The following is a 15509-nucleotide window of genomic DNA, read 5'->3' on the forward strand; positions in this document are numbered from 1 at the left end:
TTGTTTTATTTGAAAAAGAAAACATCACAGTACTGATTCAGCATCGACCGCATTTGTAACTTTCATTAACTTATTTATTCAGTTATCTCTTATTTGTATTTGTGCTATATAATACATAAATATGTTTAAAACAATTTTTAAAAAACAAATCTTTAAAAGACAAAAACAGTCCACCATTACAGTCGGAAAATGTGTCCATCTTTAATTTTCAATAATTCTTTTGTATAAAATATGAACATTCTTACAATATATTTCACATGGCATCAATGTGTGTATTTTGATCATCAGTTAGCGTTCAGTACCCTCCAAAAACCCCAAATACATGAGGAAACGTGTGTGTTTTTTCACAGCTTTAGATATGAATTTGATCTTCACATAACAGCTGTGTGTGTGTGTGTGTGTGTGTGTGTGTGTGTGTGTGTGTTTGAAGGGGAAGTTCTCCAGGCTGAGGAAGCAAAGTCATGCCTCCAGAACCCTCTGTAAAAAAACAATAACTCTGAAACCGTGCAGTTCTTGTTCTTATGGCTTACTGTGAACAGGACCCTGAGTGGAGCACACCAGAGCGGGTGTAGGCGATGGGGTCTCCTCTGTTAGTTTGACCTCTGTGTGGGAGTGTGTGTGTGGTGCCACTGAGGTTTGACTGTCCTCTATGTGTGTGTCCACGCTGTGTTTGTCAGTCAGCAGGTGAGGGGGGATGTACCCAGACTGGGAGTTTGTTTGCTTCCTGTGATGGTGGTGCTCGTTTGGGGATTTCGGCGGGCAGCGGCCCCTCTTGTCCTGCCCCCGGAAGCCCCTCAGTTTGGGGCTCCAGTGTTCCCGCCACTGGAGGGCCAGGGTGGAGCGGTCCGCCACCAGGCGACTCTCCTCTGGGCCCCAGCCCCGCTCCCCCTCCTCCGCACCGATCAGCAGGAAGGTCCGGCCCACGTGGAGGGCGGGGCAGCCGCACCCAAGGTCGCGGTCGGGGACCCAGAGGGACTGCTGGCCCTTGCGGATGCGGGATTTGGACCCTGCCCGGAAGACGGTTTGGACTGAGATGGAGAACTGCCACCAGGGACCTGAACGCTCCATCCCTCGCACCTGCACCTTCAGCACTGAGAAAGACAGAAAGGCAATTTATTTATAATCTTTTTTTTTTTTTAAGATATTTTTTTGGGGGCTTTTTGCCTTTAATCGGATAGGACAGTGGAGAGTGACAGGAAGGTGGGAGAGAGAGTCGGGGTGGGATCCGGAAAGGACCACGGGTTGGGAATCGAACCTGGGTCGCCATCGTACGGTGCATGTGCCCCAGCCAGTTGCGCCGCGGCCATAATCTTTTGTTTTGAGTCTTTTTCCTTTATCTTTATTGTCGTTTTTAGTGGCCAAAATTTGGTTTCACTCGACGAGTTCACAAACAAAAAACAATGACACCTACCGAAGTCCTTCAGACAATAGGTCTCCAAGTTCATCCTGACTTTGACCTGAGAAGGCTGACAGTACGAAACGCACTCCTCCGCTATAACAGAGAAGGGGAGAGAGGGAGAATGCATCAAATGAGAGGGTATCATTTCATAGCAAGCATATCAGCACATGTCTTTTCTCCCTAATTACAATATGGCTGCTTCTATTTGTCATCACAGTATCCTGTGACTAACAGATGACCTCCACTGCAGCAGATGGGACATTCCTCAAGCCGCCGCTAGGAGGGAGTGGTAAGCTACGGCATAAAGAGTTAGAGCGGGAGAATTTTGTTTTGATGTATGAAAAATGTGTATGCTGCACATGAGGCTCCAACAACTGGGTTATAAAGAAAGTTTGGAGATTGAGTAAATCTGGTATTATGACAGTGGAAGGGGACACATTTGTTTGAGTAGTTTTTCAAAGGTGATTCACAAAACATTCAAATAGATAAATAGCAAATAAAGCATGGACGCACAATTATCCAAAGCAGGACTACGTTAATATGGACAGTCAGAATAAAATACCAAATACAACAAGAGGACTATGGTATTTCAGCCTGTGCTCACCTATGCTGTACTGAGGTTGAAACACCGGTGTCGGAGCGACCTCTTGAATTCCTGCAAACATAAACAAAGTTTCAGACAGGTGACAGGAAAAGATACACAGAGGAGCTTCAGCATTCCCACATGAGCTGTCAGGTTGCTGCAGAGCGAGTGTGTGTTATGTGTGCTATGCTTGAATGCCTCTCGGTGAGTGGGGCATGTCCGCACAGAAGATAAGCAAGTGTCAAAAATGTGAGTGTGTGGTCCTTTTACGGCCTAGGAAAACACACTTAAACACAGCCTCAAACTTGACTTTATGTATTTTAATAAGGTCAAGCCATCACTTTTTGCATGGTTTTGTCTCAAACATTAAACAGAGTGTTGCTCGGACCGTGCGTCTGACACTGAACTCATCCGCACGTATATTATCCAGGCCTCTTGTAAAAGTGTGTGTATGTGACAGTGCTGCCATATTTTACTAAGCTCACACTCCGTTCCCCCGTCCACGTCCTGTCCTCTCTGACACAACCAGGACAGTGACACCCTACACCCCCACTTTTAAAAGACAGGAAGCTGCTGTGTGGTTGTATGTCTAAGCACATAGGCCTACAGTATGTGAGGGGTCATAATTAGGTAAATGCAGTGTGTGAGCAGCGCTGGGTGAAGAGTGAGATGTTTGAGATCTTTACAATACTAATCTTTGCCTTAAAAATACAGCATAAAAATTGAAAAATGATTATACATCTAAGAAATATCTGATACAAATAAGTATACAAGACAACAAATGTGTGTACTTGTCCTTCTATGTCTTTTTAAACTAAAACGTTTTATGATATATAATTTCACGTCTATTTCAGCTTGCTTGAAATTGTAAGCTAACATTAGCTAGCTAACGTTATATTAAGTATGTCCCAGTGCTTTCCTTCCCTTATTGATATAAATGAAGCCCCATTCATTTTGTATGTAACATTATTAGCTGAATTATCACAATGTCAATTCAAAGGAATTTATATTTTAGTTTTTCAGTTAACAGTAGTTTAAAAAACACATTTAGTTGTAGCTTCAGCTCAAGCTAGCTAATGGCTATCTCACCAGCTGGCATATTTACATTAATTCCCTCTCCTTAGCTTGCTAGTTGCTTTTCTTGATCATATATATAATATTCTGTAAGCTTCCTAAGAGGTTCTGTCTTGATCTTTGTTTTTGTGTTGAATGTTTCCTGTTTTATTCTGAAATGTATTTTCGTCTCTTGTTTTACTTCCTGTCTTTTTCCCTCCTTTGTAATTGGTAGCCCCGCCCTGATTCTTTCCACCTGTGTGAGATCTCCTTGCTCCCTTTGTGTGTTTACCTGGCCTCTGTTGTTTATTTCAGAAGTCCTGTCTCTTTATTTACCTCTCCGTCCAAGTTTTCTTTGTCATTTCATCCTAGTTCTACCTGTGAACCTCCCCCCTCACCTGGTGCTTCTTGTCAAGGTAAGTGTCCATGTTTTCTGTCTCTGTTAAATAGCTTTGGATTTTGCTCCTTTGTGTTTTGTTGTGTCATTGTGGGTTGTTCCTCATATTTGTATGCTACTTTCCCTTTGTTTTACCTTGCCTGCTCTTTAAGATGTTGTGTTTAACATGCCACCTTTCCTTTATACTGCATTTGGGTCCTGCACTGATGACAGGTTCAGGATAGGGCTTTGTGATGTTAGAAACAATCTGACATCGCAATATTTATTCATGCGATTTTACAAATTAGAATCATTTTGTACAATAAATCATGAACATCTTTAGTGCTCAATTTATGTTTACACTCACTGGTTGAATAGATATCAATGCCATTTATATGACTGCAGCATATTCACAAGCACATTTGTCATGGAAAGCAATTCTTTCTCTTGTATCAAGCAGCAAAAAGTTGTTGAAAAACCTGATTGAGTTCATTTACATTGCACATAGAAATAATGTCCATGCTGCCACGTTGTGCAGACCGAGCTCAGCGGGAGCTAACTTTAGGTTTGGCCTGGCGGTTGCTTGCCTTTTGCTCTGTCTGATGAGAAGTGGGGTGTTAGAGGTGGTGGTAGGGCGTAAGGGATGCTATACATAGCCTGAGATGGTCTGGCAGTAAAAACAAACAAGGTTTTCTTTCACACACTCCTTTCACTGGGAGAGTTATGAGTCTGGGCCCTATGATGGGGGGGCTTTTTGAGCTGCACAACAGGTGTGAAGCTCGCGCTGCCGGCTTCCTATGTCACCTGATTGGGGCTTACGCATCGCAGTGTCTGTGTAGTTGTCGGCACTCGCGCGATTATCCAGGGAAGTACACGTGGATTAGCGCTCATGGCTGAAGTTCGGTGCTAGCCAGGCACAGAGATACGAGTAGAAACAATCCACTTCATCTGACGCTGATCCCACATCAGCTGGAGATGAGGTTTCCCTGTAGCGGTCAGCTCAAGTTAACGCTGCTATAGAGACCGTCTCTAGGGATGATGAAAAGGGGACACGCTGGGGGATTGGGCCAAATTAGTCTGGACAGCAGCGGCCCCTTTTATATTAAGCTACCACGCGATACAGGTTTAGAGAGCTTGATAGGAGGTTTAATCCATTTAGGCCACAAGCAAAGGATGTTGAAGGAGAAATGAAAGAGGTCACTTAATTATGACTGACATCAAGCTATTAAAAGTCAGTGATTAATATGAGCGTCAATGACAAAGAGAACATTGTTTTTGATAAGTTAAGACTCATAATCAATATTAAATCAAGTGCTCGATATGATATGGTTGCTGTTGTGCCCCAGAATTTGGGGGCCCTCTTTTCCCAAAAGCTTTTGGTGCTTCACAAGGACAACTAACATATGATTGTCAAACATGTTCGAATAAAAAACTTGTGCCCTTGCTGTCATTTAAGTCCCCCCACTTAGAGTATATAAGTGACAGTTTTCCAGATTCTGAATCAACATTATTACTGATAGCTGACTTACGTATGCAGGGCCTCAGAGGGGACTTGCCCTGTTTGTATCCCGGGGCACAGCGGTTACACCTGAGGCCGGTCACCCCATCTCGACACAGACATTGACCTGATGTCTGGTTACACCAGCGACCCACGGCTCCCAAAGGATGGCACTGGCATGCTGAAAGGCAGAACAAGGCGAACAGAGAATCATCAAAAATAGGAAGTAAAGTAAAAAGGTATTCTGAAGGTAGATACAACAACTAGTGTTTTGTGCTTTGGTCCGCTTTTGCATAGCAGGACATGGTCAAAATGGAGATGACGTGTTAGCAAAAAGTGTTATTAACCAAAAGCACAAATGCAGCAAAATAAGCATGTCACTATTAGGGACGCCTTCAAATTTTGCTTTATGATTTGAGACATGTTCCGATGTACAAATATTGCTTATTTCAGATTTAAAGAAGTAGTCTGCTTCAGATTCCCAGTAAAGGCCAACCGTAAAGGACTGAAATTGCACTGGGGAGTTTCCACATGCAAATATGTTTCATTTGTATACATTTAAAGTAGGCAAGGATATAAACAAGCTTTTTAGGTTAGTGTGCCCTGGCATTGTAGAGTGTCCTGCATCAGGTTGCAACAACAAGGAAGCAAGTTGAAGATATATTAAGCAAACACATCTGTGACTGTTGCACAAACGACAGTAAACAGGATTAAGAAGACCATCCATCAGTGACAGGACCCGCGTTTAATCCCGCTTGACAGCATCTGTCCTGAGGGAATGTCCTTGAGCAAAGACCTTGACTAACACCATAAAGGCTATTTTGTGGTTTTCTTGTTGGGTAAACAAATGCTAATTCCTCCATAGAGCGATGGATGTCACACAATTGCAAGAATGATTTGTTTGCCTATTGGCCATTTGTCTCAATTTCTCAGGGATAGAACATAAAGACCCTGGATTGACTTTGATCCCTGGTTCTTTTAGCCACCACAGATAAATACCAATAACGCTAATCTGATTCTGTCCCTTAAAGTTGGCTGAAGTGTTGCTGTATAATGATTACTGCCTGGATTTGCCGTGGTCCACATTGCAAAGCTTTATATTTACCACTACTATCACAGGATAAGGCCCGATGAGACAAGACGGATGAGAGAGAGGAAGCCACACTTCAGCAGATCTGTTCACACTCAGGTAATATTTACAGAAATCCTTACAGAGTCCAAACAACCTGACTGGGGAAAATGAGTAATAGGCCTCAGAAGGGTAACTCAGTGAAACATATCATCGATAAATTAAAGCTGAGATGTAAGCCTGTGAGCGGGAGCATATGAATTTGCTATTGTTTCACGGATACAAAGTGCTCAAATATGTTGATATTCAATCATAGCTCGTATTTTTCTTCGTCCCTGTTCGTGTGTCAAGCTCAAAGAGAGCCCATTAACTTCGGATATATTGGGCTCGTGGTCAATGCAGCATGCCACAGTGTCACAGTCACTTAGGACATGTGACCAGTCAAAGGTCAGGGGTCACGGCAGATGCCAACCAGTGGTAATGATTGGGATACAGGTGGCAGCTCAGCGGGGTTTGTGGGTTTTTTGCGTGCGTATCGCTAACAGGAATAGCTGCTGGCTCTCACAATGTAACCACCCCATAAACACTTCTGTACGCTTGGACACAGACAGAGTGTGCATGTACACACACACACACACACACACACACACACACACACACACACACACACACACATGAGTTCAGACAGTCAGACATAAACACTGTCACTCACACACTACGATTTGCTTTTCATCTACCAGAAATGCAGTTAGTAAGTTATTCACCCCATGGATGCACAAACAAGAATACATTTCCTCCTTCCCATTTACCCAGCACACACACACACACACACACACACACACACACACACACACACACACACACACACACACACACACACACACACACACAGAGTGACTTACGTTGGCAGGCCTTGCGGTGGTTCATTGGTTTGCTCTGGTCGCGGGTGTATCCGCTCTGGCAGTACTGGCAGTGGCGTCCAGCCGTGTGGTGCCGACACTTCTGACACACACCTCCGCTGTGCCGGCCCGACTGCTGGAACACCTCCATGCTGAAGCGGCACTTGTTTGAGTGACCATTACACTCACAGGCTGGAGAAAGAGGGGGGCATATGGTAAATCCCGATGAAGGAAATCACAAGACCCACTGTTTGGAGAGATAACTTTTGAGTTCAAGGGTTTTAAAAGATTAGAGAAATGCAGGCATACACAATACAACGTTCAATCATATTTGTCATGAAGAGTACCGTAACCCCACTGATGCTTGGTATACATTTTTTTGTTGCGTTTGATATATTTACTTGTCATTTTCTATAGTTTGGCAACAGGACGCAGGACTCACCAACACAGGGGTTTGGGTGTGTGGGTGTAGCTCGATGCCACGGTCTGTCGCAGTAGAAATCCTCACACACATCGCAGTCGGGCCCTGCTGTGTGATGCTCGCACACACACACTGCCTTTCCGGTGTCGTCACGGCGACACTTGGAAGCGTGTCCATTACATTTACACCTGCCGCCAACTTGCAGGTCCGAAAGCGCCAGAGGAGCTCGGAGAGCAGAGGGTGGGGCCAGCTGCAGATTCCTGGAGCTTTGTTTTGCGTTGAGGTTATTGTTCCTCCTCTTCCTCAGTTCCCTCCCCCTGTTGTTCCTGCCCCGCCCCTCAACTGTCCAAGTACAACCTCCGTTGGGACAAGGTAGCCAAGGAGTGTTTTCCTTCTTGCGGCCTCGCCCTCTTGCTTTCCCGCCTTTCTTCGACGAAGTGAGCGTGTCTGTGCTGAAACTATCCTCGCCTTCTTTGCTGGTCACATTGTGTCCATCTTCGTCTTGCCCTGATTCTTTATAATGACCCCTCCTTGGGTGTTTGTCCACTTTCTCCTCTTTGTTCCTCCCCCTTATGTCTCTGTCGAAAATTCCCAGTGTATTGTCTGTGCTTAACTTGTCCACCTGATCTCCAGTGCGCCCCTTGTAGCCCGATCTCCACCTCAGAAGCCCAGTCCCCCTGTCATCTTCTACACTATCCCGCCATCGCACTTCCTCTTTCTTATCAGAGACTACCTTGGGTACTTTGGACACCTGGTGGAAGACCACTCGGATGTCTGTGGCCGTCACCCAGTCCTGGAGGGTGTGGCTGTAGTCAAAGTCCGAAGAGGATGGCCGTCCATCCAGGGTGGAGAAGGCTAACACCATGCCACCCCTCTGCTTCTGTAAAGGGCGAGGGTCTGAGCAGAGGGGCTCAGTCTCTTGGTGCCGCGTCTGGGCCACTGTCTGGGAGGGCAACCCAAAGTTTCCAAGGCAGTCGTTGGAGTAGTGCTGCATCGGCCTCCAGGTGCGCCCATGGTCCATGGACTTTAGGATAGAGATGGAGATTGGGTCCGATGGCTCTCCGTGTTGGCAAAACTGCAAACTTATGTAAGTAATCTCAAAGCGGCGGCCCAGAGGTAGCGTGACGGCCCATTCCCCGGTGTCAGGACCTCCGCGAGCCATCCAGCAGGTGAGGTTGTGGGGGTTGTGGAGGTCCGTTAAGGTGGTGATGTTGTCGTCATGATCGTGTCCTTGTAGCGAGTGGCTAGCATCCGCTGGGATCCCATAGGCGGCGTTGATGAACTCTGACAGGCAGTGCCGCGGGCGACCGTCAAGGTAGTAGCAGGGGTCATGGGGCGATGTCCAGCTCAACGGGGTGTGGGAAAGGGAAGAGGACACGAGGGACGAAGGAAGGAAAAGGAGGAGCAGAAGGAAAACGGGGAAGAAAGAAGTGGATGTGGAAGGGGGAGGGGAAAAGGACAGGAACATCATGTCATCGAGCCTGTGGAAGATTAAAAAAAAATGACTTTAGGAGGGACCCATGGGAGCTAGATCATAAAACAAAAAACTGCAAGCTGATTGATTTATATAAATTGCTTTAAATCCAAAGAAGGAAATATAAGATAGACCACCTGTGCCTTTATTGAAAACACACGATACCAGCTCACTGCACCACTTCAACTGCACCTTATTGGCTTTCGGTAGATGCCAGTAAAGACCTCATCCCATAAAAATGTAATCTCTCATCTTCACAGTAGTGTGGGCCACCGGTTTGAACCCGTGACCATGACAACTTTTAAGAACATATTTGTCTTTAAACTCCCCTCAACCCCGGAGAAGAGTGCGGTTGAAGAAGGACGCACACCCAGCGGGACTGTCTGAAATGACAAAAAACATGCCCGACAGCTGGGGCTAAACCCTGAGCTGGACCACATCCATCACGTTTATGGCTCTCCTTTTCAAATCATTTTACCGTCGGTCAGTGCTGCAGGCGAGCAAGGGGCCTGAGCGTGAGCTGAGGGGAGGAAGAAAAAAGACAGAATGAAATGAGGGGAGGGAAGAAGAGGAGCTGGAGATTAGTCTTGAGGATGGTAAGAAATGATTTACAGATTTAAAATGTGTGTTCGGCTTAAGCCCCTACATGGATACTTCCGTGGTAAAGACAAACACAGACTTGTATACGTCCAATCCAAGAACAAATCCCTTCCCGTCTCTTACAACTGGTGATGAGTGTTATTTATTGCTCTGTCAAGATTTGATACCCTGGAGCGTTAATTTTGGCATGTGGACAAGACGAACAATGCATTAGCTCTCTCTGGAAAGGAGTGATTTATTGTTTTTACCGCTCACATGAAGCCCTCAAGCACATTCCCAACAAAGGATCCTTCTTTTTGTTTCTTGCAAAGACAGTTCAACACCTGCTGCTTTTGCTTATTTGATTCTATTTTCTCACTTGAGTGCACTGTCATTTTCTCATCGATAATTAGGGTTAGGGTTGCTAACTATTTTACTTCTGCTCTTCCGTCTTCCTGTCAATTTATCACCTGGCCCCTTCATTCTGCTCTGGGAATATTCTTAACTGCTGTGAGATTGATGATGTCCTAACAAGCGTTTGACACTGACAGCAAAGTCAGCAGGGCTGCATAAACCAAACCCGTAGGAGAGGACGGGGCTGAGAGCTTCTCCGGCCTCGTCATCCCGCTCAATTAGCCAACGACCGAAATATGAGGCTTCCCTCAGGGACCACACAGCTCTGAGGGGCCTGCGAGGAGGCCGTGGCACTCCCTCAGCTGCTTTGGACAAACTCCTCCGCTCCTGACCTCCCGAAGCAAACACTTGCTAGAAAGTCGATCCGCCAAATCCTGGTTGAGGACAAAAGCCAAGATCAGGCGTATCGGGCGACCCTGTTTTGTGGTGTTGCTACAGGAAACGCTACAAGCAACGAGTGCCGCGACGAGCTGTCAGACTGTGACCTTGGTGCCATCGAGCCACATTCCTGGGGTCCGAAATGCCTCGGCCGATCATTCCTGACGTGTCAAGACATGCCCCATGGGAAACTGAACGCACTGATAAAAAGCACGACTTAGGGATCAGTTGATCCGATGATTAATTAGGTCTCTGGTTTCACTCAGCGTCACAGAGCCGGCTGTATACTAAGACAAGACGGTGTCAAAGATTATAAACAGGGTATAGGTTATAAGAGGGGTCTGGGACGTGGTGGAAGGATTCGCTCTGGATGAGGAATGATGACAGGGTAGGCGGGTGGGTTCATGGTTTGGACGTGTAGAAAGAGGCTGGTTTAACATTCCCATGACATGCACTTGCTCTTGTCTTTGTCACATTACATGACTAATTAAACATAGGCCCATTACAACCACTTTGATAAATGGATGCTCATCCCAGAGAGGCCCCTGGGGTTTTTAATGCGCCCCTCTAGGCTAAGACTTTCTCTTCTGCCGTAACTAGATCATCTCTCTGGCACCGCACTGTAACCCACCGGATATGGTTTCAACGGTTTTTCGCTGCCGCTTTCCATAAATTCACACGGCCAGGGTGTCGGAAGAACATGCTGCGGACTGGCTTTATAATTTATCAAGAGCTGCTTGATATTTCCCACCAATTCTTTCATATTGACTACAATTAGCACATGTTTGAAAGAGGCCATCAACCCCTTTTTCTCTCTCCCAAGCAAACCTCAAATTGAGGCCTAATTTACAAAACACACAACTGTACTTCCATTTGAAAAGCATTACGTTTTGAAGTGACTTGGCAGCAATGTCTGTGTTTTAAAAAGCTTATACAGCCAAAATAGTGGTAAGATGAGATCAACATCTCCGGCGGGTGATCTTTAGAAGCAGCTATGCTTGGCTGGCAAGGGGCTGGAAAAATACTTGCTGACAACCTGGGGGCATGTTTACAGCATAGTCGAACAGAGGAGAGCCGAGAGAGCGGCGCTCATGTTCGTGCTCTCCAGTCCCTCTTTCCTAATACCACTCTATTTCTATTCTTTATTAGGCTGAGGTGTTTCTGATAAATGATCAGGTTGGGAAACAAATCCTTTATGGATTGGTAATAGCTGGAAAAAAAACAAATGTATGCATATAAATGATCCGTAAAGATTCAACCTACTGGAAGTTTTATTGAATTACAGCTTGAATCAAAAGTGATTTTAAGGGGCTTATTTGACACAGATTTTATTTTGAATATCAAAGTGAAACCATACCGAAACAAAGCCATCTAGATTAATTGCAAATATAAAGTACTTGTTAACCCCTTAGAGTCGGTACTATACTACCCGTACTATATTTTATGGTGGGGTTGTTGGATGGAAATTTGATTCCCATGAGAACTAGAAAAGCGATCGGAGAGCATATACTTCTACCAAGGCCGTTTCCCTTCAGAGAGAAATGATGCGTGTGTCCAACCCGCTCCAACATTTAAAGGGTTCTTCCTTGACCGATGCTACACCCTTCAGCAAAGTTTCATACAAATCTGGTCGGTAGTTTTTCCCTTATCCTTCTGCCAACAAACAAACAAACCAACGGAAAACATACTGGAGAGATAAGAATGATCGGAAATCAGAGCAAGAAGGAGATCGTTATTAGTCTGTGTGTGGTTGTGTTACCCTATGGTCTTCTACTTAGTGTTAATTGATAACTGCTGTTGTTTTGGGTTAAGTCTTTTTCTATTTGGAACATCAGAAATTGAGAGTAAAATATCCTCACCCAGAAAGAAAAGAAAGAAGCATTTATTCTCTCTTAATTCCTTTTCAGCTTTTGGAATTTAGCTAAATTAGGGCTTTATGAAAGAAGAGTGAAGAAACCTGTTGTGTGTGTGTGTGTGTGTGTGTGTGGTTTTCTCTCTTGCTACCTGTTAACTCTTCGGCCTGTTCACACTTTGGAGCTGTGGGCCTGTCTGGGTCTGGAGCTGCTCTGGTGCGCAGATGAGCTGCATTTGGCCTGTCTCACACAATTTAACATTCCTCGTCATGGGCAAGCAGCACTGGCCAGCAGGACGGAGGCGAAAATGTTCAATTCAAATCGCTTTCCTACTCAGTGGTGAGTTTCAAACGCCTAATTGTGGTTTCCACAAATAAACACAGAGACGGTTTCATCTGACTGATATAGTCACCAGGAGGATTACCCAGGATGCTTCATTGCATCTCTGCTCTAAGACACACATCCTTTAAATAAATATGATCAATTATATAAGCTCTCGCTCTTATAGCCTACATGTTTGAAGCTGAACCAAGGCACCTGTCGGGGCATGTTACCATACTGACACCTTTGTTAATTTGCAATTGTCCTCAGCCGGTCAGAAATACAACACTGGGCTTTCGGGGTGAGAAGAGAAAGGCTACGTATGCGGTCTGTATTCTCAAACTGCATTCCTGCCTGCACAGTTGAAGCCCATCTGTGTGTTATTCCACACGGAGCGGATTCCACAAGTTCTGTTTTAGGTGTAATAATCTAATTTTAGTGGGGCAGCCCGGGAGGTGAAAGCGAGATACAGCACAAAATGGATTATCACTGATGGTATCTTTAGCTAAAGGCCTCTGTCCTTCACGTTTGCACCTCCAACGAAACACCCAGTGGATGTGCGAGGCCCCCAGGAGCCAACTGCACCTCCACACACACATACAGGGTGTCTCTACCTCTTCATCGACTCATAAGCCACTGCTCACTTCTTTTTGAATAAAATAACACATGTTACCCACTTGATATTTAAAAGTTTCCTGTCAATCCTCCCCCTCCCCTCTACGGCCTCATACAAGTTGGCAAGACGCTCTCCGGCAGATCCAGCTTCAGATGTTGATATTGAAAAACAGATGGAAATTAAATCACTGTGATTTCATGTTGCAGTCACGCCAAAGACAACCTCGGGAATGATAGAAATAAAAGTAAGGCCCCTGGCTGTAATTGTGTGGCAATTAAATCCACAAAATGTAATACAGGGGGTTAATAAAGAGGAAAAAGGAAACACCTAAATATTCCAGGGCTGCCCCCTTTTATGAGCACAAAAACTAATAAAAAGCACCCATGATTTTTGTTGGCTAATTAATCATTGAAACATTATAAAAAGGAAATGCCTGCTTTAAATTAACTCTGAAATTATAACCACCCAGGCACAATAAAGGCCCAACTGTAAAACTGCATTACTTAGAAACGCCATATATCTTTAAAAAAACAAACAAGTGATTTAATAAAAGGAACATCGGGATTATATGTCTATTAAAGCAAATACGGTATATTTCTCTTGATACATGTTCTGCAGAGGGATTTTAGGAAAGCTAATCAACTACAGCCGGACCTCAGAAGAAAAACAGCCCGCAGTCACACGCACTTTGCGAGCTGTTGCATTTACTAGACCCGAGAATAATGATTCACTTGCCCACGGTTCATTAGACATGAATGTTTATCATATTTAGGCTGATTACTTTGGCAACAGCTAACAGGGAAGCCCGCAGTGTAATTGCTCTCAGTCTGCAGCTAATTGCACTTGTTAGGCACAAATTGGCTGCAGTCAATTTGGCTTTATCTCGCAGAGAGGAACAATAATATTTACAGAGTTACGCTATCGCAGTTTGATCTGAAAACTTGAGCAGATGTTTTAGTTTACATCTTGATAATAAGAAGTGTATTTGTTTGGCATTAGGGCTTTTATTAGCCAATATAAAGTTGAACTAAACAAAGAAAAAAACACGGCTTATTATTGTGTTATGATATTCTTTATTCAATCCGCAACAGTAAAAAAAAAAAGTCAAACAAATGTGCTAATAATTGTTTATTACAATGTCTTTATTGTGATGAGGCATCACGCATTAACAACGTGTGCAGATAAAGTATTAAAACAAAGGAGTTAAAAGGAAATTCAGTCCTTATTTTTTTAAGTAAAAGGTCAACTTTAAATGTATTATTCGAATTTATAAAATGCAAGTACAGGAAACGTGTCAATGTCCTCTTTCTTTACTATGGTTAAGTGGCAAATAAAGTAGTATAGATGTTAATAAACAGATATTTATGTGTTTTAAAATATATAATAACGTAAAATGAAAAGACAGACGCACGTGGACTGAATGTCTTTTTTAATGTGAGAAAAACAAACATCAGGGTGCTTGGTCCTTTTTTGAAAAATGATTTTATACGTTAGACTAAAAATGCAAAGAGGGTATAAATGTTCATATTTTAAGGTCTATACATTTCTGTTATTCCTGCCTTTATAGTTTACCTCGGTGTCAAAAAACGGAAGATCACAGTTTACGCACGAGTCATTACGCGCGTCAAATAAAACTTTTCAAACACCTCGAGTACCCAAAGCTGCAAGGAGGAAGGAATAAATGAGCTCACCATGTGCGTCCCAGTGATTCTCCTTCTCCTCACTTCTCCGGATCATTTAGAGAAGCGCAGCAGCAAGTGTCCGGACATCCAGCTCCAGCGCGCCTGCGGAGAAGAGCCGAAGACAAAACTACCGAGAGAGAGAAGGGGCAACACACGGGGCAGTGGGAGGAGGGGGAGGGAGGAGGAAGATAAATTAGCGGGATCAGCTGGGAGGTGCGTCTCTTCTTATAGTAGCTGAAGTATAACTGAAGTGAGCCAAGTGCTCCCACCTCCAGAGGAGTCACATCCTGCACACAGCACCTCTGACAAACATGGCAAAAAGTATCAAACTCAAACCAAGGCTTTTTTTTGCCAAGACCAAAACGAAGTGACTGTATATTTTGTGATTTTATGACTTATGAAACATAATATTTAAGGAGAAAAATAAGAAAAACAGAAGAAGTTGTTCAGTATTTACAACTTTAATTTGTTGCCAGATATTTTGTATTACTTCTGTCACTTTGAACACTCCATGTTGGAAATCACAGTCAATTTTCAACAGGCTACATTATCCTCAGCCAACCACATTTTCTGTTTTTGTCCTAATAATTAAAACATATAAATAAAATAATGATCAAGATAATAAAACAATAATTATGTATCGATCTGAAGTGGACTATTTTGCATAAGGACAACTTTTCTTTAATACTTCCAACATCCCCAGTACTTACATTCTGTTGAATAGCTGTTTTTATTTGAAGCCCCTGGAAATATCAAGGAGTTATATTTAATATTTAACAAATGGAAAACATATAAAGTTTGGAGAAACAATGTTTATTCTATGGCAGCTTCATCAGGAATGTAATACAATTCCAATGATCCTTAATGCATCTAAACTTAGCTAGAAGAGTTCAG

The 15509-nt window shown here is 43.9% G+C and overlaps 1 protein-coding gene and 1 long non-coding RNA gene across 2 annotated transcripts in view; one reads left to right on the forward strand and one right to left on the reverse strand.

Annotated features, from left to right (window-relative positions):
• On the reverse strand, positions 1–14835 carry ntn5 (netrin 5). Its single transcript, XM_063900956.1, has 7 exons — positions 14625–14835; positions 7320–8779; positions 6881–7069; positions 4941–5090; positions 2004–2054; positions 1412–1492; positions 1–1091 (listed from the first exon to the last, which is right to left on the reverse strand). The coding sequence occupies exons 2-7, from the start codon at positions 8767–8769 to the stop codon at positions 520–522; spliced, it is 2493 nt and encodes an 830-aa protein (XP_063757026.1). The 5' UTR covers positions 8770–8779; positions 14625–14835; the 3' UTR covers positions 1–519.
• LOC134876105 (uncharacterized) overlaps positions 400–15509 on the forward strand; it is a 20797-nt gene continuing 5687 nt past the window's right edge. Inside the window, exon 1 of the long non-coding RNA XR_010167341.1 lies at positions 400–3451. This is a non-coding gene — a long non-coding RNA (uncharacterized LOC134876105). The remainder of the gene's footprint in view (positions 3452–15509) is intronic.

The sequence above is a fragment of the Eleginops maclovinus genome, chromosome 14, assembly GCF_036324505.1.
Source record: "Eleginops maclovinus isolate JMC-PN-2008 ecotype Puerto Natales chromosome 14, JC_Emac_rtc_rv5, whole genome shotgun sequence".
In the NCBI taxonomy this organism is placed as follows: Eukaryota; Metazoa; Chordata; class Actinopteri; order Perciformes; family Eleginopidae; genus Eleginops; species Eleginops maclovinus.